Source organism: Carettochelys insculpta, chromosome 1 (genome assembly GCF_033958435.1).
Source record: "Carettochelys insculpta isolate YL-2023 chromosome 1, ASM3395843v1, whole genome shotgun sequence".
NCBI lineage: Eukaryota > Metazoa > Chordata > Testudines > Carettochelyidae > Carettochelys > Carettochelys insculpta.
Window position 1 is genome coordinate 372,677,701 of NC_134137.1, and position 24,831 is coordinate 372,702,531.

Here is a 24,831-nt window from a genome sequence, read left to right on the forward strand (position 1 = left end):
AATGAGAGCTCTTCTGTTAAATAGATTTGAATGTCGGCAAAATCTACTATCCTGCTTATCTCTTAGGCTAATAATATGGGTAAAGACTGTTCCTTTTTATCAGTCTTCAAGCTCACTAATTTTGTTCGATAGTAGGGAAATTTGATTGCTTTCCCCCCGCCCCCAGTATTTTGTCAGGTAATTTTAGTGAGTATCAGGGGTAGGCCATGGGCTTCTGTGAATTTTTGTTTGTTGCCCATGACATATCTGATTCTAATTAAAATGACCGACAATCTTAACCTTACTTATGATGCTAAGATGCTGTTGTCTGCATCGGTTTACTTTGTATTCCAGGCTGGTTGGTTAACTTTTTCCTGATCTGGGCAACAAGAAAGACTTAGGACAAATTTCCTTTTACTTTTATTTCACTGGATGACAATTTCTCTATCCTTTCTCTGGTTTTCATTTGCTTTTAGATTAATCTATTTATCTACTCTCTTGTCTCACCAGCCAGAGTTATAAATGTTTGTAATGGGCAGCAATAGTAACCCACCACATATCCACAACTAAAACATCAGAAGATGAATCAAAAGAGAAAATGCTGCAAGACAGACTGTGTGGGTCAAATGCTTGGCTGAAGAGATAACTGTGCTCTTTGTCTGAAAGCTAACAAATAAGCACAACTGACAGTATTCTATAGCAGGGAAGTTATCCAGTGTGAATATTCTGTCTTCGATCATCAAGTTTACAAGCCCAGAGCCTTTCTTCAATAGTACTTCCAAAGATTTCCATTGGCACAAAAATTCATCTACAACCAATCTTCCCCACCGAAAGGTTTTGGGAGCTCAGAAAACATTTCACTATGTGTACAGATATCCAAAACTGATCTTTGCAGAGCCATTCTGCAATCTTGAAGAATGGCTCCTTTTATATCTAGTGTGTCAAGGTGTCTGCTCAGGATTGCTTTTTAAGAACATGCGCGACCAAGCTGCTATGTTGTGAGCAATTGTTCTGGTTTTGGAAACACTAACTCTTACCTATTTGGTTGTCTGTGTTCTGATGCCTTCCTCTGGCTCCCATAGTACATCTGCTTAGTCGGTTTAAAACTACTTGTTTTCTCAATCTGGTACAGCACAAACCTGTTGGTTTTTTAAACACAGAAGAAATTTACTTTGTTCCCTACTTCTAAGCAGTTTTAATCCAGCCTTGAATGTCACAGAATAATGATAGAGATTGGAAAATAACTTCCTTGCTACCAAATAATCTTCTGTTTTTCCCCTTGTTTTTACAGCTTCCCTGCCAGGCAGCATGCTTATTCTTTGTAGTATCAAATAGTAAGGAAATGTTACATTGAGAGCTTTCATCTTCTCTTTCCAAGATTGTTTGGCTTAATTCTCTGGAGCTGAAGACTCGTGTCTCTATTGTAGCTTGGGGTCAAAAACTGTTTGTAATTAAGGTCCTTTCATCTTGGCTTTACCCCTTTTGGTCTTTATAGCTCACATCCTTCAGCATGCTTAACTTAGCATGTCACTTACTCTCATTGTGAAAGGTAATTAGAAGTTATATTCTCGCTTCTGTGTTCAGAGCTGACATTAGTAAATGAACATTTAGCCTCCTAATGTTTGAGAGTTTTCCCATAACTGTCACTTAAAATATTAGTTCTCATTTTTTAAACCATAGGGTCAAATTGGAATCCATCTGAGTAATAAAAAAAACCCCATTTGTTAAGCTTAATATGGTTAATAAGAATGTAGTGTCATTTTTTCCTCTTAGCTTAATAAAGGGACTGCCCTATTGAGAGCTAACAGGTAGTATAGAGGGATGGCTGATTGAGGGCAGGAACAGACTTGAAAAATCTTTTTCTCTGCTTTCTTTTTGTTAAACAATAGTTAGATCAGTTAGTGAACTTTTCTGTGCCCACCCCCATGAAGTCAATTTAAACTTTTTGCTTAGTTTGTTATTAGTCCGGATACCCCTTCATGTATCAATGTCCATTTATACAAGGTGTGAGGAGGGTTGATATGTGAGAGAGGGAGAAAGATTGAGATGGTTTGGCCCTGGGAAAATTTAGCTTTGTTCCTCTCAACACCGAACTCTCACAAATGTTGTGACCCTACTGTATCTGCATTCAAGGCATTAAATTTAGATATATAACAAGCGACTGCTATAAAACAAAGCTTGTAAAAAAATTAAGACTTAACATTTGCATTGTACCGGACTGAATGGAGGCTTTATACAACATTTCCATATGTTTTTGTGTGTAAATTCATTGTAGCATCATATTGCTATTTATGTAGGTCAAAAGCACTGGAACCATCAGCCCCCTCCCACAGACCTGTGCTCCTGAAGCTAAAGGAGTAACTGCATGGACATGTGGACTAACATATACAGAAATGGCATGCATTGCTAGGGGTTCCGGGGAGATTTTTTGAGAGCAGAGGAATGGGGAAATCTGGGGCTCTTTTGTGTTCCATTCCAGAGCCTTGTGAGAAGAGTGTTCAAATCAGCACGGACTCTTCAATGTATTACATCTGAGTGATTCTTTCTTCCTCTCCCATTCTCATTTTTTCTCATCTGACCATTCCTAGTCTCTACTCCTCAGGCTTCTCATTCATGCTTCATTGTACATTAGGTTCTAGTTGTACTGCTCAGGATTTTGCATCTCACTATTCTCATCACTGTCTTAGTCCTCTTGCTCAGGCAATTTCAGCTCCCTTTTGCCTGTATATTCTCTATATCTTCCTCCACCAAAAACTTCACCCAATCAGTCTCTTGCCCATGTTCCCCACCATCACTGGCAACCAGTCTTTGCCCGGGCAGTTCATTTGATCTGTGTGTGCACCCATATCTTTCCCCAGCCAGTCCCACTTCTCTTCCTGTGTGCCCCACCTTCTTATCAGATTCATCCTTTGTCATCTGCTTCCCCACTGTTCCACTGAGTCTAAGGTTTATCTGTGCCACACCACATGAGGTGGCATAGCTGTGTTGCTAAAAGTGGAGCAGTGTAGCTGATGTTAAAATACCCCTAACACCCATGACTGGCATTTGCTTTCCCAGCCAGAAAGTGCTTCAATTGACAAAGTGCTGTTTACACTATCACTTGTCAGGACAAACCTTTTTGGGGGGGGGAGAGCAGAGAAGGGGTTAGTACCTCTGAATGACAGCTTTTGTCAGTCAGTTGGCAATGTAGATGTAGTCTATATAATTCTCTCCTTCTGCCTCACAATTCCATCTGTTCTGTCCCTTTTCAAGTCAGTTTCTGTGTCCCTCACAAACAGGCTTGTCGCAATCTACTCCCACTATAAATTTGACTTTTGTCTCCTTTGCATTTAAATGCAGCAGTTTACTATGCAGGGCCAGCAAGGTGGACATTGAGAGTACAGGAATGATACACTTGCTGATTTTAGTTCATGCCCTTGGACTTTGTGTGGTCTGCAGTTCCCTATCAATTGCAGGGAGATTGCTGCTCAGTGCAAACAGAATTTAAGGAAATTTAGATATTTAAAATCAGAGTATCTACTGAGTGGCTGTTTACAGGGATGGCAAAAAGCACATCCTTGACTTAAGCTAAACTTTGAAGTCTTCACAACATGGGGACACGCTACCTTTTCAAAGAAAAGCTTGTTAGGATTTTTGAAATAACTAATTTTTCACCAGCCTCATTGTCAGAAATGGCCATTTAGGTTGAAATTTTCTGAAGTTGTCAGCATGAGGCAGACAGCTGGCACAGAAAACTTTAGCTCAGATGGTTAAGTTTATAAGCAATTGACAACCATGACTTCTAATGAAACTGTTGGGTGACTTTAACAGAATGCTACCAGCAATGCCTATGATGATCTGGGGAGAGGAAATTCCTAAATGTATTTTATGTAAGTGCTCAGATATTACAGTAGTAAGGGGCAGTGTTCCTTGTAAGCCGAGCACTTGAGGGCTGCCCAGAAGAGATTCAGGTGCCACTCAGATGATTTAGCAGAGGGCCCACAGCCACAGTGGGCAGCATGTGTTTTCTATTGGTGGTGCACATAACACAATATATTCTGCTCTAGTCAGCTGGCCGGCACCTGAATCTCTCCTGGGCAGCTGCGCAAGCACTCGGCTCACAGGGAACAATGATGTATAATAATGCCAAACTCCTTCCAGTGTCCAAAGGTGATTCATTGACTTTGAAGTGTTCGGGTGAATGGAAGTTGTTCCAGTGAAAGATATTACCTCACACACCTTGTGTCTCTAATATCCCCCAACCAATATGGCTACAACTATGCTATGTATTCTTCTGTAGAAAGCAGAGCAGCCTCAGGAACTGTGACTGAGAGCCACATGTAGGGTATCCTAGTGGTTAGGGCATTCTCCTGCAAGTGGGGAGGGAGAGCTCCAGCTTCAAGGCCTTTTTCCATATAGTGGGAGTGGGCAATTGAACTCGGGCCTTCTATATCCCAGATGAGGCCTTGAACTGCAGGCCTGAAGCTTATAAGGCAGACACCACTTACTCCTCTACCAGCTCTTTTGTGAATCCTGTACTTGCTGCTTATCAAAAATGCTTAAAAGTCTAAATAAAACATTAGCTTCCATATCGCTGAAATGTTACTGTTTTGGTAATATATAAACTTTTCAGCAAGTCAGAATGTCTGCCCCCAAATTATTTTGTTTTCAAAATTGCCAGTGTACCCATAAGTCCATTGTATGCCTAGCTCCAGTCCTGATCAGTGAGGTTAGTCAGCTCAGAATGACTGCACTGCACCTTCAGAATTGGTTTCCTAATGCCACGTTGGAGGACTGGTTCTGCTGATTTCAGAGACTAAAAAGTCTGCTCAATGAATCTTCACCACTTAGTCATTCCATATGTTGAATTAAAAATACCGTCTCTTCTTCCTTGTTAGAAAAAAGGAATTGTTCAAAATAAACGTAATTTGAAAAGTATGTATCATGGGCATAATCAAGAACCTGCATGGAATCTGATATGCAGAGTAGCTGAGGAAACTGAAGTGCCTTTTGATGGGTGCAATAAGATGTTTGTAAGGTTATTCATTGAAAAAGAAATTGAAAGTGGAAGTCTAAACCATCAACATGCAACTGAAATACTAACCCTTGTGTTATATTTAGTAGATGGGTTTTCCAGCTATGTGGTTATGGTAGAGTTAGATGACTCTTGTGGCCTTCAAGGCCATGACTTGATTATGAATGAGTGCCAGTGAAGGGAAATACACTACAGCTGTTTGTTAAACTGGATACTTTCTGGATGCACTCTTGAAATAGAATGACCCAGCAATCACATGTGCAATAATAAACCTTGCATATTGAATAGTACCAGAGAGCTAGTCCTGTTAGTCTTATTCTAACAAAATAGTAGTCATGTAGCACTTTAAAGACTAACAAAATAATTTAGCAGGTGATGAGCGAAGTGGTTCTGTCCCACAAAATCTCATCACCTAATAAATTATTTTGTTAGTCTTTAAAGTGTTACACGACTGCTGCTTTTTTGATAATAAACACCTTCAGACGGAAGCTGACATTCTCTATTTTCATACTAATTTTAGGTTTACAAGGGAAACATAAGTAATAGCATTAGAGGCCAGACTGACATTTTATAAAGGAGAATCTTGACATCAGTGGTTATGTTCTGATTTACTACAATATACATACAACAGTATAGATTCCTGTGGTGGTTGATGACAATTAATACATAAAAGCACATGTTTAGATATAATCCTTGTTCTGAAAAGTGTAGGCCAGGGGTCAGTTACCTTTCCCAGACAGTGTCAATTTTTGACCTCCTACATTGGGTCAGAGTGCATCCTCTTTAAAGTCGCTAACAAGCCTTCTTACAACAGCTTCATTCATAAAGATTCAGAGCTCTACCATTCAAGTGATGGATGGTAACATTAGCTGGTCTTTTGGTAATCCACAGGTGGCATGGCTTTGAGCAAACTTCTGACTGTATGAAGGAGGAGGGGCAGGGCTGAGCTCCCACCTTATGTGCTGATGAAAATCAGCTTGTGTGCCACTCTTGGCACCAGTGCTGGGGGTTGCTGACCCCTGCTGTAGGCCTTTAATGTAGTGAACTGTCCATAGTGACTATGCTTGACTTAAAGAGAAACAAATCTGTTTAATATATACAGTACCTCATGGTAATGGATGCATTTACCTGCAAGGTGAAACCATGATGGCTGTTTGTTTGTGAACTGAAATTGTTAATGATGGAAAAATTAGCCGAATATGTTGTCAGCCAAATTGCAGGAATGCTGGGTAAATAAGACTTGATCTCTGATCTAGCTTATTGGCTCTGGCAAAATCAGCATGTGCTAGTACAGAGCAGAAATACTCCAACCTTATTTTTATTTAAAATGACACCCCCCCCACCCCAAAAACAAACAGCACACCTTCCTAAGATGGATAGTAACAGAGAGGGAGCCATGCTAGTCTATATACTATCAAAACAAAAAAGCAGTCAAGTAGCACTTTAAAGACTAACAAAATAATTTATTAGGTGAGCTTTTGTGGGACAGACCCACTTCTTCAGACCATAGCCATACCAGAACAGATTCAATATTTAAGGCATAGAGAACCAAAAACAGTAATCAGTTCTATTTTTCAGTACATTATATTTCAAAAGATGGTGTCCCTGCAGAATGACTATATCAATTTTTTTGGCATATTCCTAAAGCTTGACCTGATATTTGTGCTCCTGTCGTGTAGCAGCTTTTAAATATATGTTCAAATGTGTGCATTATACATGCCCATTCAACATGTGGCATGGTCCATCTTCAAAAGAGTTCCGGTACTGTTATGACAGTTAGGCTGCGTCTACGTGAGCACCTTCCTTTCAAAAGGGGCATGTTAATGAGTGGGTTCGAAAGATGCTAATGAGGTGCTGCAATGAATATGCAGCATCTCATTAGCATGATGGCAGCCATGGCGATTCGAAAGTGCAGCTTTTCGAATCACATGCCGCCTGCGGAGACGGGACCTTCCGAAAGGACCACCCCCCCCAGTTTTCGAAAGCCCTTCATCCTATCTGATGATCGGAAGAAGGGCTTTTGAAAACTGGGGGGGGGGGGGGTCCTGTCTCCACGGGTGGCGTGCGATTCGAAAAGCTGCACTTTCGAATTGCTGCTGCCATCATGCTAATGAGGCATTGCATATTCATTGGAGTGCCTCATTAGCATCTTTTGAACCCGCTCATTAACATGCCCCTTTCAAAAGAAAGGGGCATGTGTAGACACAGGGTTACTATCAATTTTTTTTTTAGTTGATCTCTGTGTGACTGACTAGTGGTTGCGAGGGTAATATATATAACTCTGGTAAAATGAGGTACAGGGGGAAAAAAGGAGTGTATCTTTCTCCTGAAGATCAGGCCAAAGATTCTGCAGTTTCAAGACCTCTAAAAAAGAATTATTAACCAGAGTTAAATCTCACACTTATAGCTTAAGCCCCTGAATTTGGGTAATACTAACAGCTGTCAGCTTCAAGGAGAGCACTATATCATTTTCTTAAGTGAATGAACATTTTATAGAAACACAAACAAGTATCCCTAGCCTCTGTTTGTTGGAAGCTGGGAGTGGGCAACAGGATGGATCATTTGATGATTACCTATTCTGTTCATTCCCTCTGGGGCACCTGGCATTGGCCACTGTTGGAATACAGGATACTGGAGTACATGGATCTTTGGTCTAACCCAGTATGACTGTCCTTATGTTCTTATGTTAAACATTTGGATTACTTTTGAATAACTGATTTAATAAAAATATACCTGTGCTGAATCTGTTGGTACTTCCTGTTTAAACAAAAAAAGCTTTACACATACTTCATTTCAAGGTTTCAATGGAGCATATATAACTTCCCGCTCCGCGCGCTCAGATTTTCTTCAGGCTCAGTCGTGTGTGTGTGTGTGTGTGTGAGAGAGATCGAGAGAGATCGCTTGAATCGTTCCAGAGCCAAAGGAAAATAGGAGCCTCATTTCCCTTCCAAACACCACAACCTCCTCAGCAAAACGGATTGTCATAATCAGCAGCAATTTCAGTCTTTGCACTAATAGCTGACCATCTCCTCTTCATACAAGAAGGGGAATGTGCGCATGTTTCTACGGTGACCATATTTCACTGGGCCAAATACAGGACAATCTGGGATAGATGACTCCCTGGCTATGGCTGCCAAGCATGTGTGGCTCCCTCATCACCCCGGGGCTGACACGGAACTGCTGCCCCACAGGGGAGCTCCCTGGTTGCAGGGGCGGTTGCCCTGCAGAGGTAGGAGGGTTTGCCAGGTGACCTACGTGACAGGGTGCTGGGAACAGCACTGTCACCCTGCGGGGGACCTCCCTGGCTTGTCCCACACTTCTGGGTGCTGGGAATGGGGCTGCAGCCCTGCGGGTGAGGCTCTTGGCTTCCTTAAGCTGTGGGGAGCAGGGAACAGGGCTGTGGCCCTGCCTTGGTACAATGTGTCTCCCTGGCTGGATAGGTGACTGCGTGGGGTACCAGATCCCATTAAAATCTTAAAAAGAGCTGGGGGACACACACAACCCCCTCCCCTGCCCAAACATACCCTGCCTTACTAATCTGTGGCACAGCCCCTGCTGGCTCCTTCTCTTGCTGTTTGTCTGTACACATGGCCGTTGAATACATGTTCTACATGCTTTCCAGCTAGCGGCTGTGGCTGTGCTGACTTGGGTGAGAGGCAGCTCAGCAGGGGGTATGAATACAGGATAATTAGCCCTCTTGTTAAAATAAATTGGGATGCCTTCCTGGCACCTGAAATCTAGGACTGTCCTGGCCTAGTGGTATTGGAATACAGCCTTTGCAGCAGATGCATTTCTTGCTCCTGTGTCACCACAAAGACCACAAGGGTGTCTCCCAGCTCCAAGTTTCAACTTTCACCCTGTAAGCTCTCTTTGGTGAGCATGTGGAAGCTGCAAGACTGGACATTCTCAATTAAAATGCTGCATGGTTTCTAAAACGCTTGTGTGTTCAATAACTATTACACCTCATTTCTAGATATCTGTCAGCCAAGATACCCTTCCTGTGTGCAGAGCCAGATTTTAGTCAAAACATCAGTCTTCTCCCCAGTGTGTTTTCTCTTTTTTTTGGATTAAAAAAACCCAACCGAACAACTCTACCTCACCCCCAACTACATCATTTAACCGTAGGCTACGTGTGAGCTAGCCTCTTCTGAAAAAATGGCATTCCTATTTGCTAGAGCCTGTATGTAAATAACAGAAGTATCTGATGTGGAATTCTAAATTTCTTGGAACCACAGGTTCAAATTGTGGTATGGTCAATTCCAGTCCTGCAACTCTGAGGTAAAACTGTTTAAGGTGTAACTGTTATTCTTTTTGAAAAATCTCATACTATAAGGTCACTTGGGATTTGTGCTGATGTCTTATGTCAAGAGCCGCTCTCCATCCCCTTCTTTGTTTTGGAGTTCAGTGCTGCTAAATTTACGGGGCTTGTGAAGTTCTTTTGGGTATTCTGATAGAGAGGCACATTGATGTAACCTAAAATGTACTGTTGGCTAGAGAGACTTTTGTGTTTGAAATGTGGCTTTGCAGAGAACTACTGGGAAAGCATCATGTTCTCACCTTGCTTGTAAGTGGCTATCTGCAAAGTGTTGGCTTATCTCCTAAATTGTTAATTTGAAGATTGAATTTTCTTAGTTTTCTCTTTTAATGCTGTTATTTACAAACAACTAAAATCTGTTTAAAGATTCTCCCATTATGTATTAATCAGATGCTTTGTAGTAATCCCTACCAGTGCCTAGTCCATATTGTGACACAGTGCATAGATGTGTTTTTAAAAATTTACTATCATAGCAATGGTTATGTGGTTAAGCTTGGCGGCGTTCAGTTTTATTTTTTATAATGGGGGTAAACTTATGGATTTAAAGAACTTTTTCTAACTTTTAGCTATTTAAATTTTCAGTAATGGAAATTGTGGATTGAATTGGGACTTAATTGTTTAATGATGATTGGTCAGATTCAAAAGTTTGAGATGTGATGTGACAATTTAGACACTATCTTTAAACTGTTCCTTTCTTACTCTGCTTATCTGTAGCCTTTGATTATTATGGCTTGAAATATGGCTTCATTAGTTTGTCTAATCATGAGCCTGTGTGTCTTTACAGTAGCACTTAGTCTCCTACTGAAATCGTTGTGCTTGGTGCTGTGTAAGCATGTACCAAGGGCCTGTTCCTGCCCTCAACATGTTGGCTTACATTCAGTTTTACAGCCTGTGGTGCAATGTGACTTTTTGGTCCAGTCCAGTTTCTAGTTAGAGGTGATAGTTCTCCTGCTGTAAATCCTCAATTCAAAGATTGATCTTTCTGACGTTGTTGTGGAGAACAATTTGTCCCATCATTCAGGAAATTGTAATTCTAGGTCAAATTTGAGGCACGTTGGCAGCGCAGCTTCAACAAAGTTTACATGGCTGCTTTCTGTTCTGTACCTGTTTTTGTAGATAAATAAGACTTTTGAAAGCAGTCATTTGTATTTGAATTCTGTGGAACCTGTCGCTATCAAAATAGGTAAGCTTAAAATGGTAGTCATGCTTGAATGTGCAGCAGCATTTAAAGATTGAACTAGGCCCTCCATGTAGTTTGCAGTGGAATGGTGTCCAGACTATTGTACATATCTGTCTATACCAGGTGTATCCAGCCCGCGGGCTGCATGCAGCCCTGGACAGCTAGTTATGCGACCCCACAAGATCGTAAACTTTCACATTATTATGTGATTTCTATACATTAACTATATTATATATTTTATATGCGGCCCAAGACAATTCCTCTTCACTCAGTGCGGCCAAGGCAAGCCAAAAGGTTGGACACCCATGGTCAATACAGTAGCATCTATTAAGGTTTTCGTGACAAATCAAAGGGAAGGTGGTGTGCATCATGCTTTATTGCATACTTTTTTCAACCTCTTTTCACTTGTGTGTGCCAGAGTCTTACTGTAGATCTACCTGTTGTGAATGTAGGGAGTAGAACAGACATCTACCATGGAGGAGTATGTTCTGGATTGTTCTTTTGTTGGGGATGAAACCCTTTCTCATCCTGTCAGAAGTAGTTTCTTTTTGTTCATGTTATACAACAGAGTAAAAAATGAAAGTGCCCTGTTTCTTGATGCCCAACCAGACTGTTCCCTAGGATCATCTCTGGTCAGAGGCACTTAAGAAGCAGGAGTCTTTTCCCTCAGGCATTGCTGGTTAAGGTGCTTGATAGCGCCAGAAATGTGAAGTATGCCAACCCCTTTCAATTGTTGCACAGATGTCTCTATGTGCACAGGGAGTAGTTGAAAGGAGATCCTCATGAGACAAACTCTTCTTCTTGGTTTCCTTTTGGACTAGGAAGAGCTCTGTATATTGATATGATTCTCAGGCAATTGATTTACCTGTTGCTTATGAACCAAGCTTTTAGGGGCTCATTTTGCTCTCTGGGACCAGGTAGTCTCTGACCTGATGTATTTAATAGAAATTGTATGTTAGCATCTAGGAGAGATTGAATCAACAGAATGTACTCCAGAGTTAAACTTCAGTTCAAGCATTAGTGCATTGCTGAATCTGTTATCTAGTGCCTGGCCATACCACAAGGTACCTTCTGAAGTCTTGTGAAGCCCACATGTTCCTTTGTTTAATCTTATTCGCGGGCAGGAACAACACGTGGAGTACTGCTGTTAATTATTGTCCTCCAGCCTCTGCTACCAAACAGAATGTAAAGCCTTTAATTTTCTTCCTTTTTAGGTATGCCCTTCTCAGCCTTTATTTTAGTACTCAATTTCATTCTCATTTTTTCCCCCTCTTTCCACAGTATTTGATTCTGAAACTCGAAAGACCTGCCATAGTCCAAAGTATCACCTTTGGCAAATACGAGAAGACTCATGTCTGCAATTTAAAGAAATTTAAAGTCTTTGGTGGGATGAATGAAGAAAACATGACAGATCTATTGTCCAGGTAAGGGGTGATCTCAGTAACGCATAAATCATCCTAAATCAAAGGCTGGACCAAAACGTTCATCCTCCCTCCCCTCTTTTCTCCCAAAGCGCACTTGGTTCACAGTGCATAAGGGCTCCCAGTGGTGCCTCCTGTGGCCCCACATACAGCCTCTGGGCAGATAATAGAGGTGGTCTGGTCAGGCCAGGGAGTGCATATTCCAAAAATTAGGCCTGGGAAACCGCCTCTACCTCATTGTAACCACAGAGGATTTGTGGAAAGTGAACTTCTGGAGGTTTTGAAGAGTCAGAGTGCAACATTTGTGGGCTGAGATTCCTTTTTCCTGCATACGTGAGACTCTACCCTAGATTTTAGTCTCACTTGTGGAAAGCTTTTAGTTGCTCTTTAGGAGATGAACAATAAGTGTTCTTGCTTGCATATGTACAACAACTCTCTGTAACAGTAAAGGACTGAAGTCCTTAGCTGCTTTACCTGCCTTCATACTGATTGATCTGTTACATGGTAGAGTATAATATGAATTTTTCTTTCCTTTGTCTAAAATGACTTGATTTGGTAGTCCAGTAGTAGGTATTTTTTTTGGAAGGCAGCTCATGGCCAGTTTTAGACTTACCATAGGTTTTAGAGTAACAATTAGTGTAAATTTGAGAAGCCCACCTAGCTCATATCTTGCATCCTAAATGAAAGGGATTGATGTTTAGCTCACTTGCTGTATTTTTAGCTCAGAGCATAAAGCAAGAGTTAATGCTAGTTAGATGCCAGCAACAGGAAAGCCCAGTGAAGGGAGTATGTTGCTAGTTTGTTGAAGTAATCTGTACTGTCCTGATCAGTGTCACACTAGTGCTGCCTTACCAAATGAAACCGTATGACTTGAAGAACCTAGCATAGATATCCTATGGGACCATGTAAAATGTGAGCTTCCCTGGTTTAGTCATTTTGAATTGCTATTGCGTAGTACTTAAATTGGGGGGCAATTTTATGGGGAGAGGGAAGGTTTCAGTTAATATAGTAGTAGTAAACTGGTATAATTGAGTTCTTTTAGTGTTTGTCATAATTAAAACATTTGACTTCTCAGTTTGTCAAGAATTAATTCCAGCCTTTTCAAAAATGATACGCAATTTTGTGTAGTAGTTTTTTCGGTTGAAAATCAATTCTTTCAGTGATCCTGTGAGGTAGGCTTGTAAATGGGAACCATATTTCCTACTTGTCGCTAGATGTGCCACTTCCTTCAGCAGTAAAGTGGCAGATATTAGTCTAGAAACTGGTCCAGCACGCGTACTTATTCATAAGTAGTAAAATGAAACTATCGCATTTCAGACATTGACATAGGTTGCATATACCAATTAGTTCTAAAATACAACGTAAAATTTAGTAACTTTATTTATTTTTTCCACAGTGGCTTAAAGAATGATTATAACAAAGAAACATTCACCTTGAAGCATAAAATTGATGAACAGATGTTCCCCTGTCGATTCATTAAGATAGGTAAATGCATTTTTTCAGCATTCTGAGTAGAAAATAATCCTATACTTGTGCCAAACTTGGCACTTGTGAGTATGCTGTACTTAGGCAAAATATCCAAAATAGCTGTTCCATTTCATGATCTTTTAGATTGGTTAGGTTAAAGCACAGTGAAGCATTATAACCAAGGAGTAATAGATTAATATTTTAAGTCCTATGGCCTGCAAACAAAGTAGAATGCAAGCTTCAGGAAATGTCATTATGTAGCCAAGTAATGTGGTTGGGGAAGTGGCTTACTATGCTCCTATGACTAGCAGTAGGGAGCCTTCTATCTGATACATCAGGGTATGCCTACTCCATTGCTTAAAAACCTCATGACAATGAGTCTGAGCCTAGGTCAGTTGCCTCAAGCTCACAGGGCTTGTTTGGGTTGTGGGTCTATAAAATTGCTGTGTAGACATTTGGGCTGAGGCTGGAGCTTGGGCTCTGGGAATCATTCCTCTCATGGAGTCTCAGAATCCAGGTTCCAGCTTGAGCCCAAATGTTTAAATAGCAATTTTATAGTTCTGTGAGCCAAATAAGGGTGGCTGGAGGTCAGCCATTGCTGTGCCGCAGGTCTTCTGTTGTGCTGTAGCGCTACCCTCAGGACAGATGCTTACTTTGCTGTTGTGACCTTTTTGAAAAGAAAAGAGCAAAAACATGGTTGCAGAAAAGAGCAGGGATGACAGTTTTCTAACGTAACTTACAGTATATGAATTATATGTCTTGAGGTTGGATTAGCTTGTTCACCCACACTTGGCTGAAACTGAGTGAATGGGGCTCCTCTTGGAATCCTTCTGTCACTCATACCTCTGCTCTAGAGTTTTATGAATGTGTTCTCTCTATTGTGTGCTCACATCCAGGGACATGAAAGCATAGGCCCAGGACTTTAAATGTCATTTGCTTGATAACCAGAAGTCCTAGTGACCATAAAAGTTTACTGCACCTTTTTTGTCCCATTTTCTTCTTGGCCGTATAATCTGCAGAAATTATCTCCAAGAAATGTAGTGACAGAAGAGCAAGTTAAAGCATCACAAATTCAGTATTATGTATAGATATGGGGGGGAGGGAAGGCTCCTCCTGGCTCCACCAAGCCCTGGGGATCTGGGAGGGAGATGGCAGCCACTGGCCCTCCACAAGCCCTGGGGAAGCAGCAGCTGCTGGTGCTTTCCAGGAGCCTCAGCGAAGTGACCTAGGGCTCTCTGGCCAGCAGCTGCACCAGCTGCTGGCGGAAAAGGTTAGCAGGGTAGGGCCCAAATATGGGACAGTTAATCTCTCTTAAAAAATAAGTGGGGCTGCCTTTTTGGTGTCGCAGATACGGGACGGATAGTCGTCCTGTGTGTAAAATATTTTGAGCATCACTAGATTTGTGCAGTCTTTAAAACATGCTGAGGCTTACCTACTTTGTTACAGGATAAAAATATTACATTCTAGTATTCCTTTTCATATGTTGTGATGCAAACTGAGGTGGGGTGGGGGAATATAGGAAAAACCTCGAGTGATTTATTGAGCTACTGGGGCATTAAATTAGTTTTTTGTCATTCAGAATCATTCAACTGTGTGGTTTTTAAAATCATATTTACAATGGTTGTTTTTAAAAATGCATACCTGACATAAGCTAATTTTGATTTTGTGTTTTCCGGCAGTTTGAAGGAAACTTACTTGGTAGGTTATAAATATCTAAAAGTTGAGTGGAGTATGTGTACTTACTAATTTACACATGCACCAGAATGAAGTGTTTGGAAGACAAGAAGTGAATATTTATTCTTAGCATTTTTTCATAGATCAGGTGTAGGATTATTTGAACATCACTCCTTGGGAAATCCTATGCCACTGTGCACATGTGAAAATCACGTGCTCCACAGAAGATATATCCTGCCTAATTGCTGTAGTTCCATTTTTCACTCACCAGAAGCCACTGTGGTGCCAGAACAGCCAACAGTATGAACAAAAGGCTGAACTGCAGCACTTCTTGTGAAGACATTTTTAGGTGAGAAAAGAATTCTGTGCGTGCACAGTGGAATAGAATTCCCCAAGTAGTAGAAGTTCATTACTGTGTCTTACCTGTGGAGTCAGGTTAGGAGAACTGTGTCTTACCTGTGGAGAACAGGGGAGGAGGGCTTCATGCACATCTGAAAATGAGGAAGGAAGCTGCAGACCCTCCTGTGGGGAAGGGTGGTAGATATGCTTGAGTGATGAATGGGAGAGGGTTGGGTCTGTGTGGGGAAATCTTCTGAACACCCCCCCCCCCGCCCCTATCAAGAAAAAAAAAAGAAACCAAAACCAAAACCCACCTTGTTCCATAATTCTTGTACCCACACCTACCAGCCCTGCAGGTTCACTCCAGGCTCCTTCCTCTTCCTCAGCTTCTCTGTTACTCTTGACTCCCTCAAGCCTTTGCACTGCTTCTGATGGGTGCAGAAAGTTCATTTCTGTATTATAATTTAACTAGTTACTCCAAGTTCGGTGCTATGTGCATAGTGGGGAATCTATTTGTCAGGAAAAAAAGATTCTGGTATTTTTTTAATCATCTCTATTGTTAGACAAGCTTGCTGACATGCTTTGAAATAAATTGACAAAATAATTAGCACAGTATGATCATGCTAGTTCATTTTGACAAAATATGAAGAATTTTGCAGCATTTTAAAATATGGAATGAAGAATTTTTAATTTTTGGTACAGAATTCCCATGGGTGTAGGACATGCCAGTCAAGGAGCTTTAAGGTCTATCTTTGGTACCAGGAAGTGGTGAGAGCTTTTCTGAAGAGAGTGGTGGTGTTTTTAACAGTCAGCATTTTATATCTGGAGCAGCAATCCTCAGCTTTTCAGTTCTTCACTAGGTTAGTGATACACAACAATGATATAAATGATGTCTGTGTGGACTTGGGGAGTGAATGAACTGTGAAGTAGTCTTTAAAAAGTGCTACAAGACTGCTTGGGATTTATTTTGTAAAGCTGCAGACTAACACGGCTACCCCGCTGAGACAAACAACTTTATTAGGTAATGAGTTTTTGTGGTTAAGACTCACTTCATCGTACAAACTTCATATGAAGTGGGTCTTAACCACAAAAGCCCATTACCTAATAAATTTACTAGTGTTTAAGGAGCAACCCAGCCGCTTGTGGTTTATTTTGTGAACTGTGGCACAAGAGAGGTCATGGCTGAAGAAAAAGTGACTTGGTAATCTGGAAGAATGAGTCAATACTGTCATGGACTTAAAAGCTGAAGCAGCAGGCAAAAGCGAAGTATAGTTAGCTTTGGTCTGTTTGAGTAGAAGATACTAAGGAGAGGAAAAGAGTGCGATTGTTTTGTGCACCAGACAGCTACTTACTGTACTACTAGTGAGTAGAAGGGCATAGCTAGATGTCTTTAGGATGAGAGCAGCCTTGTCTATTGCAGTTCATTCATTTATTGGTGGAGCGGATTCTTTACAAATAGGGCTTGTCCACACTACCACCCTCCTTCAAAGGAAGGATGGTAATTAGGGTGTTGGGAGTTCACTAAGGAAGTGAGCTGTATATGCAGCACTTCATTAAGCAGATTCTCACCCCCCCCCCCCCCCCCGGGCAACTTCGCAGTTTTAAACTTCGAAGTTTAAAACTGCAAAGTTGCTGGGGGGGCGGGGGGGGAGGGTGGGATTTGCTTAATGAAGTGCTGCGTATGCAGCTCAATTCCTTAGTAAACTCCCAACACCCTAGTTACCATCCTTCCTTCGAAGGAGGGTGGTAGTGTAGACAGGGCCATAGAGAATCTTAATTTGTTACGTTTCTACACTGAATGAAATAGGACTTTCATTCTAAGCTCCTTTTTATAGTACCTTTAATTTCTTGATCTGTTGAATAAAAAGTTAACTTTAAAAAATGATTTTTTAGAGTCAGGCCACACTTATCCTATTTGGTCAGACTTTATAGGCTGTGCAATCAAGCAGTGGGTCATATTTAACCTTTATAATGAAAATATTTTTCTGGTTGTTCATTGAAAGACTGGGCAAGGGTTAGGGAAGGAGTTTACTCGGGCATGACGCGTCAATAGAAAACTTATGTTTGATGCTTTATCTCAACGCTTTCATTTATGGCCCTTTTCCCTTTCCTAATTTCAGAAAGTTTTATTTGGGCAAAGTTCCCTATTGAGGATGTGGGAGGGTGTTTTGGAGATTATGGTTAGAGAACTTACAAAGAGGTGTGTCTGATATATCAAATCACTGGCACGAGTTAATCAGTCTGCTTGGTGCCTTAAGCTTTGGTATAATGGAGTAGATCTATATTTGCTTTACTTTTGCATCTCTGGTTAGTCTTTGTCCATAAGTTTACTGCAATGTTGTGTAACTTACATCGTCTAGCATGTGTCTGTGTATGTAGCATAATGTCTGCCTGCAGAGGTACAGAGTTGAGGACATTGTAGGAATTGTAGATACACATTTGAAATAGATGAACTCCAGGATTCGTTTGCTTTTTTCCCCAGTCATAATATTTTGGGTGATGGTTTTATATCCATCCTGTATCACACGCTTCCAAAGTAGGCCTGTTTTTTACATCATTTTATGAAAACAAAAGCATTTTAGTGCCAGTTAATAATATCCTGTATGTTTTATCTTTGCTGCTTTTGATCTTGTTAAAAGTATATTGATTTCTGGTCTGCACCAGTTTTTTGTTAGCATAGCAGTGATTCAGCTGCTCTCAACAGTTTACATGTCCAGTACTGGTTGCTGTAGTACTTAAAACAAAATATTCTGAGCATCTTTAGGTCGAGGTGTTCATGAAGCTTTCTACCATGAGCTGAAACAAAAAAGCAGTCATGTAGCACTTGAAAGATGACCAAACAATTATTAGGTGATGAGCTTTTTGTGGGGCAGACGCACTTCTTTTTCCAGATCTGAAGAAGTGGGTCTGCCCCACAAAAGCTTATCACCTAATAAAGTGCTGTATGATTACTTTGTTTTGTCAAGATACAGAATAACATGGCTCCCTCTCTGAGTACAATGAGCTAAAGACCTCTAAATCTTTCCCCCAAAGGGATGTGAATCCCCAGCACAAGTCAGTATAGAACATGCTCATAGTAAGGTACAGCCAATGCAGTGAGAATACCTTTGCAGAACAAATTCTGAACTTCCTTTTTACGGGACTATTTCTCAAATATTGTGAAGATATGACAGGCCTGGATGGCCATACAGATTAGGTATGAAGTCCTGGGATTGATGGTGACAAAGGGAAATGTTGGGAAAAGATCTTAGATGGGGCATGGGTAATCACCACCTCCTCCTGCAAGTCCCTCTTCAAACCCTGCTACAAGCTCTTACACAAAATTGCAAATACAATAAATTTTAAGAGAACCAGCTCAGTACATAACTAAAACATGGTTACCTATTGACCTTATTTTGTGTGAATCTCACCACTTTCACACTGCATCCCACCGTCTGTCTCTCCTTATGTCATGACTAATTTAAATGGTTGCTACCCCAACAATGTAACACTTCATTTGTCTGAAATGCTGTGCTGCTCTCTCTAGGAGCTGTGAAAGTGAAGATGAGAACCTTGTCTTTTACATAGAGGAGTGGGAACCAGTGGAGAGATTCAAGACAGAGGAGATGTGTTTAGAGTGATGGGAAAAGAACCTCAAAATACCCTCCCTATATATTATGATTAAAAGCAGGTTCTCCTGCTGTTTAATTCATCCTTTTCTTTCCTCTCCTCCCTCATCTTTTGGAGCAACTTTAAAATATTTGAGACTTTCTTGGACTCTAGCTCCTTCAAGGCATCTATCATCTGTCCTTTCCATATGTTATATAATTGGTTTTAATGTTAATGATTTTTAAATACTTGTGAAATAGAATGATCCTGCATGATAGAGCTCTGCTGGTGAGAACACCACTGTTCATCAGTTCTGTTTATGTGAACAAATGTAAGACCTTACTGAATGTTTAATGAGATTATTGAACTGCTGGTAGTCTTACATTCTTGTGGTGGTTATATTTCAGCAGTTCCTGCCACCCTAATATCTTATCATGTACATAAATAAGAATGTCCCTGAAAGGGATTTAACTTTTGATCCTTATGCTCTACTTCATAGCTCTGACTGCAACCCCAGGTAAAACAGAGTGGGATTGGGAACTTGCTGTTCCCTTAAAACGCCAGTGTAAAGGGAAGTTGTGCCCCCCATCAGGCAGGTGTTAAACCTGGGATATTTAACCTTTGTTTGAAGCTAGCTCCACAGTTTGGGCTCACCATTGAGAAGTTCCATTCCAGGTCTGTTAATGGCTCAGCATGAGACAGAGGGCAACTGTTGAGATAAATGGCCAAAGCTCCTTAATAATTTAACAAATAACTAATGCCTTGTAACTGGATGGATAACTAGTTCAAGGATGATGGGCAGGGGAGGTATGTTCTTAATCTGCCTTGCTTAGTGGAGAGGATGCTGAATAGTACACCATTTAGAGCATTTACAGGCCTTCATGTCTCTTGACTTCTGTCCCCTTCCCCCCCACTGTCTGCTTCCATACTGTTTGTGAGCTGCAGTGACCTAAAAGTTAAGTGCTATTGGGGCTTATTGTTTTTTTGTTTTATAGCCTATAAAATTATGGGATGAAGGGTCAATGCTGTTTCTTGTAGAGAAGGAACTAAATGAAAACAATTATATTAAACTATTTTAACACTTCTAAATGCAAATCTGTATGTGAGAGCATTTGAAAGATTGCTGTGCAGGCTCTTGGGTTAAATCCATTTCTGATCTGGAGAGGAATGTTAGTAGTGGTTGCTGGTGAGTGAGACTGGAAACTGATGAAATATATTTACTCACTAGTACAGTTCAGCAGAGATAGTCTTCTGTACTTTTGAATCTTTCCAAAGTTTCACATCTATGCTACAACTTCAGTGCAGTCCTTTCTTGGGTTCTGTATAGTTAATGGAACTAAATGCTGTAGCTCTACAGCACTACACTTCATTCATATTAGATCTGCCTACAGACCTGCTGTTCAAATTTTGCACTGAATTTTGGCATCCTTTGCTGTTCCTAAGAACATGTCATTTTTCTTTTCTGAAGTGTAACATTTCAATAGCTTTTTTCACTTTTAAAGGGATATCTATGAAATATGAGAGCAGGGAACTTTTGCAGGTCTGGGGCCACTGACCTGTAGACAAATTGTTTGGAGAAGTGAGTTATAGTGAGAAGTAAACACATTCTCTTCTCCCCCAGCATTCCCCCCCACCCCCTCCCAGCAGAGCCCATGGTCTATATCCAGAATGCAACTTGCTTGATCTGGCCTGTGAGGTTCTGGGCTCTGAACCCTCCCCTCCACCTCCTGTGGGCTGGCTTCTGTGGAGGGGAGCTCTGAGCCTCAGGGTCTGGATCCAGACAAGGTCCAGACTGCGGGCTGGGTATTCCCCACCCTGGTCAAATTAGTTTGGGCCCCAAGTCTATTTTACTATACTTCTAAAATTGAGCAGTGTATTTTTTGATGTTCCATAACTGTGTGTGTAGTGCTTCACATTTTCTATAGGTATGTGTGAGAGGTGTTCCTTCATGGGACTCTACTGAGAGTATCCAATCCAGGATGAACTAGGTCCTCCATTTATAATGTACATCAAACCAGCCAAAAAGAGAACTTCTGTTTCACCACACTGGGTAACAAGAAGTCATAAAAGCAGTTCCCTCAGATGCTCCAGTTCCTTTGTATGGCCACCAAAAACCCTGCTTATAGGAATGAGTGGTGACTAAAACCGTTAACCCCAGTTGGATTCTTCTTATTCCAAGGGACCAGCCACACACTTAGTTCAATAAATAATGTAGATTTCACCCTAAATCATGCTGTTGGCAATCCTTTAGTATCTCATTTCTGAAGGTTTATTTACAAAATAAGGAATCAAAGGGGAAGAGTTGAAAATGGTTAAAAGAACCAAATACATACAACAGTTGCAAAGTTCTTGGTTCAGGCTTGTAGTAGTGGTGGAATGAACAGCTAAGTCTCATGTTACTGCCAAATGATTGGATGGACCTCAGTCCCTTTTATTAAAATGCTTCCATTAAAGTGAGTCCATAGTCCAGAAGCTTGAGTAGGAAGGCATCCAAATGGAATCCCATTGTTCTTACTGTGGTGGTTATTATTCTTATTGGTCTAAAAGTGCATTCTTTTGAAATAAATCTTATAGATTTGATCAATAAGCTAACAAGTATTTGACCTATATGTGCTCTGCTTTTTCGCCCCACCCTCTTCCTCTCCAGTTCCATTGTTATCATGGGGACCCAGCTTCAATTTTAGTATTTGGTATGTTGAACTTAATGGCATTGATGATCCAGATGTGGTCCAACCCTGCCTCAATTGGTACAGCAAGGTAGGCCTACACTTTAAATGACTGCTTTCAGAGTGGTGCACTTTTTTTTGTCTTTGGTCAGTATGGTGGGCTTTGATAGTTTGACATCTTTTGTGTATGAGGGTAATTTATATGGAAAACATCAGCAAAGTGTGTGAATGCACCTGTGCGCACAGTCCTCCTCTCTTCTGAAATGGCGGTTGATAATGGTCAATCCTATAGGAATCCATGCAGCTTTTTCCTCCTCCCCTTTCATTTGTAATTCTTCCTGTCGCTGGTTCTTGAACTCTGAATGTTGCATTGCTTCCTTTATAATACACTTTACATGAATTTGATAGGTCAGCCTTAAACCCTGTTGCTTTTATGGACTCTCAGTTTTTATAACATTCCATTCTAAACTCCTCTTCAAAATTCTAGTTCAATTAACTATTTTCATCACCATCAGAGCATTTTCCTGGATTGCTTTTGCTTGACTGTTTCCAGTTCTCATTCCTGCATTTGCTAGTGAATAGTAGAACACATTAGATAGTACTTAAACTTCTAGTTCAGCTGCAGTGGACCATTTAACGAGATTTTTTCCTTCCTATCCCATTCGGCTAATTATGCAAAGTTGATTAAAATCAAGCCTGCAGCTATAGTCTGGTTTGTCTACTTGAACTTCAACAGACAAATTAGCCTTAAGTTTTATATAAATGATTAAGGCTGTACTTGGATTTTTGGCTGATTGTCCAAAAAAAAAAAGCACCTGAGTTGCAGACAAGCTGTGGAAAATTGCAGTGAAGTAATAGTGGACATCTTATTTGAAGTAATATCCTTTATTTTTGCAGTTTTCTGCTATGGATAATTCAGGGGTGTCAGAATTGCAATCAAAGCTTAATATTACAGAAATTGTGGATTCTGCAATATCGCATGTGAAACAGGGCCTTACTGATAGTACTTGACTCCCAGCCAGGAATGGGGCTCTGTTGTGCTAATGCTGGACCAGTGAAAATGTGTTTACTCTCCACATATAAAAGATCTTGCAGTCTAAGAAGATGAACAGTGAGAGACAATACACTGTGTAATACCTCAGTTTTTAACAATAAAAGCTGTGCTGGATGTCAGCGTAGTCTTTTACAATAAACAGTTTTGCTTATGGGGCAGCTCATTGTAAATATTATCAAAATTAGCACTCCATGCTAATTTCAGACTTTATGGGCTAAATAAATCAAATTTATTAATATCCTTAGTGGAATTACACCAGAGTTAAAATGAAGTTATGACTAAATGAGGGAATTTGTTGGGCTCAAGTCTGCATTTTTTATTATTGGGTAGGTATTCTTCCATTACTTCAGTAATTTAGGACTTGTCTATAAAGGCTTCATCTAAACAACTAGGTTTTTTGTCTTTTTTTTTTTTTTTAAATGTACAAGTGAACACTTTTTTAAAGTTCTAAACCCTGTTCTATATACCAAAATGGGTCTATATTGGTTTCTCATACATTCAGTTATACTAATAAGCTGATTTCGTAGCTTTATTTGCATATTCCTGTCAGTGTTCTGTATTTTTTGTTAGCGCACAACTTAGTCACTTTCACTTACGTGCTGGTAGCTGATTTTTGAAGTCACAGGTAACATTCATCTCCACATGTTCAAATAACTACCAGTTCACAGATGACTGTAAATAATTTTGGATTAGGAATAACTGGTTTCATACCTATAGTAGGTATTTTTTCTTCCCACTTATGTGACCAAAGGTTTACTTAATGATGGTGGAAGATGGACAGGACTGTGATAGCCCTTAAGTTTTCAAAAAGTTTGTCAAAAGTCATCTGACTTCAGGCATTTTGAATATATATATTAAAATACAAAAACTGACTTTTCCTGCTTAAAATTTACTTAAAAAATAAAATTGCCAATACTTGGTATCTATATTTTAAGAGGCAAAAGGTGAAATCTTAAGTGAATGGAAAAAGCCTAAATCAAGTTTGATAAAGCTAGCAATAAGTCTTAATTGTAAAGATCAGAGCAGGATATTCACAAGGACTTGCATGCTTTTTTTCATAGATCTCAAGCAGGAGGAGTTGCAATCTCGTTTGACCTGTATAATTCTCTGCCCACAGGACTTCATCAAAATAATTATTGGATTACTATAGTTTTGAGCAAAAGCACATCTTTAATTCCAGTTAGTGGTGGGTTGTTTTTTTTTTTTAATCAGTAATGGAGCACCCATTGTGATAATTAGGAAGTCGTTCCAGTGGTTAATTGCTCTGAGTTTAAATAAAAATAAACACCTTATTTGTAATCTGAATTGATCTGATTTTGACTTCCAGCCATTGGACAAGTTACAACTTTCTGTGCTTGATTGAACAGCCCATTATTAACTATTTATTCTCCATGAATGCACTTATATGATCAAATCACTCCTTACCTTCTCTTTAAGCTAAAGCGACTGATTGCCTTAAGCCTTTCACTGTACAGCATATTCTCCAATCCTGTTGTTCTCATGGCTTTTTTTTTCATCCTCTGATTTATCAAATCCATCTTAAAATGTGGGCATCAGAACTAGACACAGTGTAAAATAACCACTCTACTTCTACTTGAGGTCTCCTTGTTTATGCATCCAGGGATTTCATTAGGTTTTTCAGCCACAGCATCAGACTGGGAGCTCATGGTCAGCTGTGTGTGTTTTTGTTTTTTGTTTTTTGTTTTGTTTTAAGAGTGCCATTGCTTCCCAGGACAGTCTCTCCCATTTTGTAAGTGTGGTGTATGGGTGTATGTTAGCTATATGGAAACATGCATTGTTTGCTTGTGCCCTGCTTGCTACAAGAGACGTATTGTACTTAATCAGAGATTTGTGTTCTTCCCTTTTTTTTAAAGTAATTCTCCACTTTGTGTCATCTGCAAACTTTCTCACTGATTTTGTTTTCTTCCAATTGATGTTAAATAGCATAAGGACAAGAAATATTCCCAACAGGATCCCACCAGATATTCACCTATTTTTTATGATCCCTTGTTTACAGTTATATTTTGAGACATGTTTATTAACCAGCTTTTAATCCACTTCATGTTAATGTTAATTTTGTATTCTAGGTTTCTTAATCAGAATGTGGTATGGTATTAAGACAGATACCTGACAA

General features: G+C 40.2%; 1 protein-coding gene across 2 annotated transcripts in view; it reads left to right on the forward strand.

Annotated features, from left to right (window-relative positions):
- MKLN1 (muskelin 1) overlaps positions 1–24,831 on the forward strand; it is a 147,295-nt gene that overhangs the window by 4,296 nt on the left and 118,168 nt on the right. Inside the window, exons 2-4 of one of the 2 annotated variants that reach the window (XM_074975684.1) lie at positions 11,770–11,912; positions 13,306–13,394; positions 21,625–21,734. In XM_074975684.1, the coding sequence (XP_074831785.1) occupies positions 11,878–11,912; positions 13,306–13,394; positions 21,625–21,734 (234 nt within the window). In that variant the 5' untranslated portion in view covers positions 11,770–11,877. Of the gene's footprint in view, positions 1–11,769; positions 11,913–13,305; positions 13,395–21,624; positions 21,735–24,831 lie in introns of those variants that run through there. The other variant, XM_074975694.1, reaches the window with a different exon arrangement.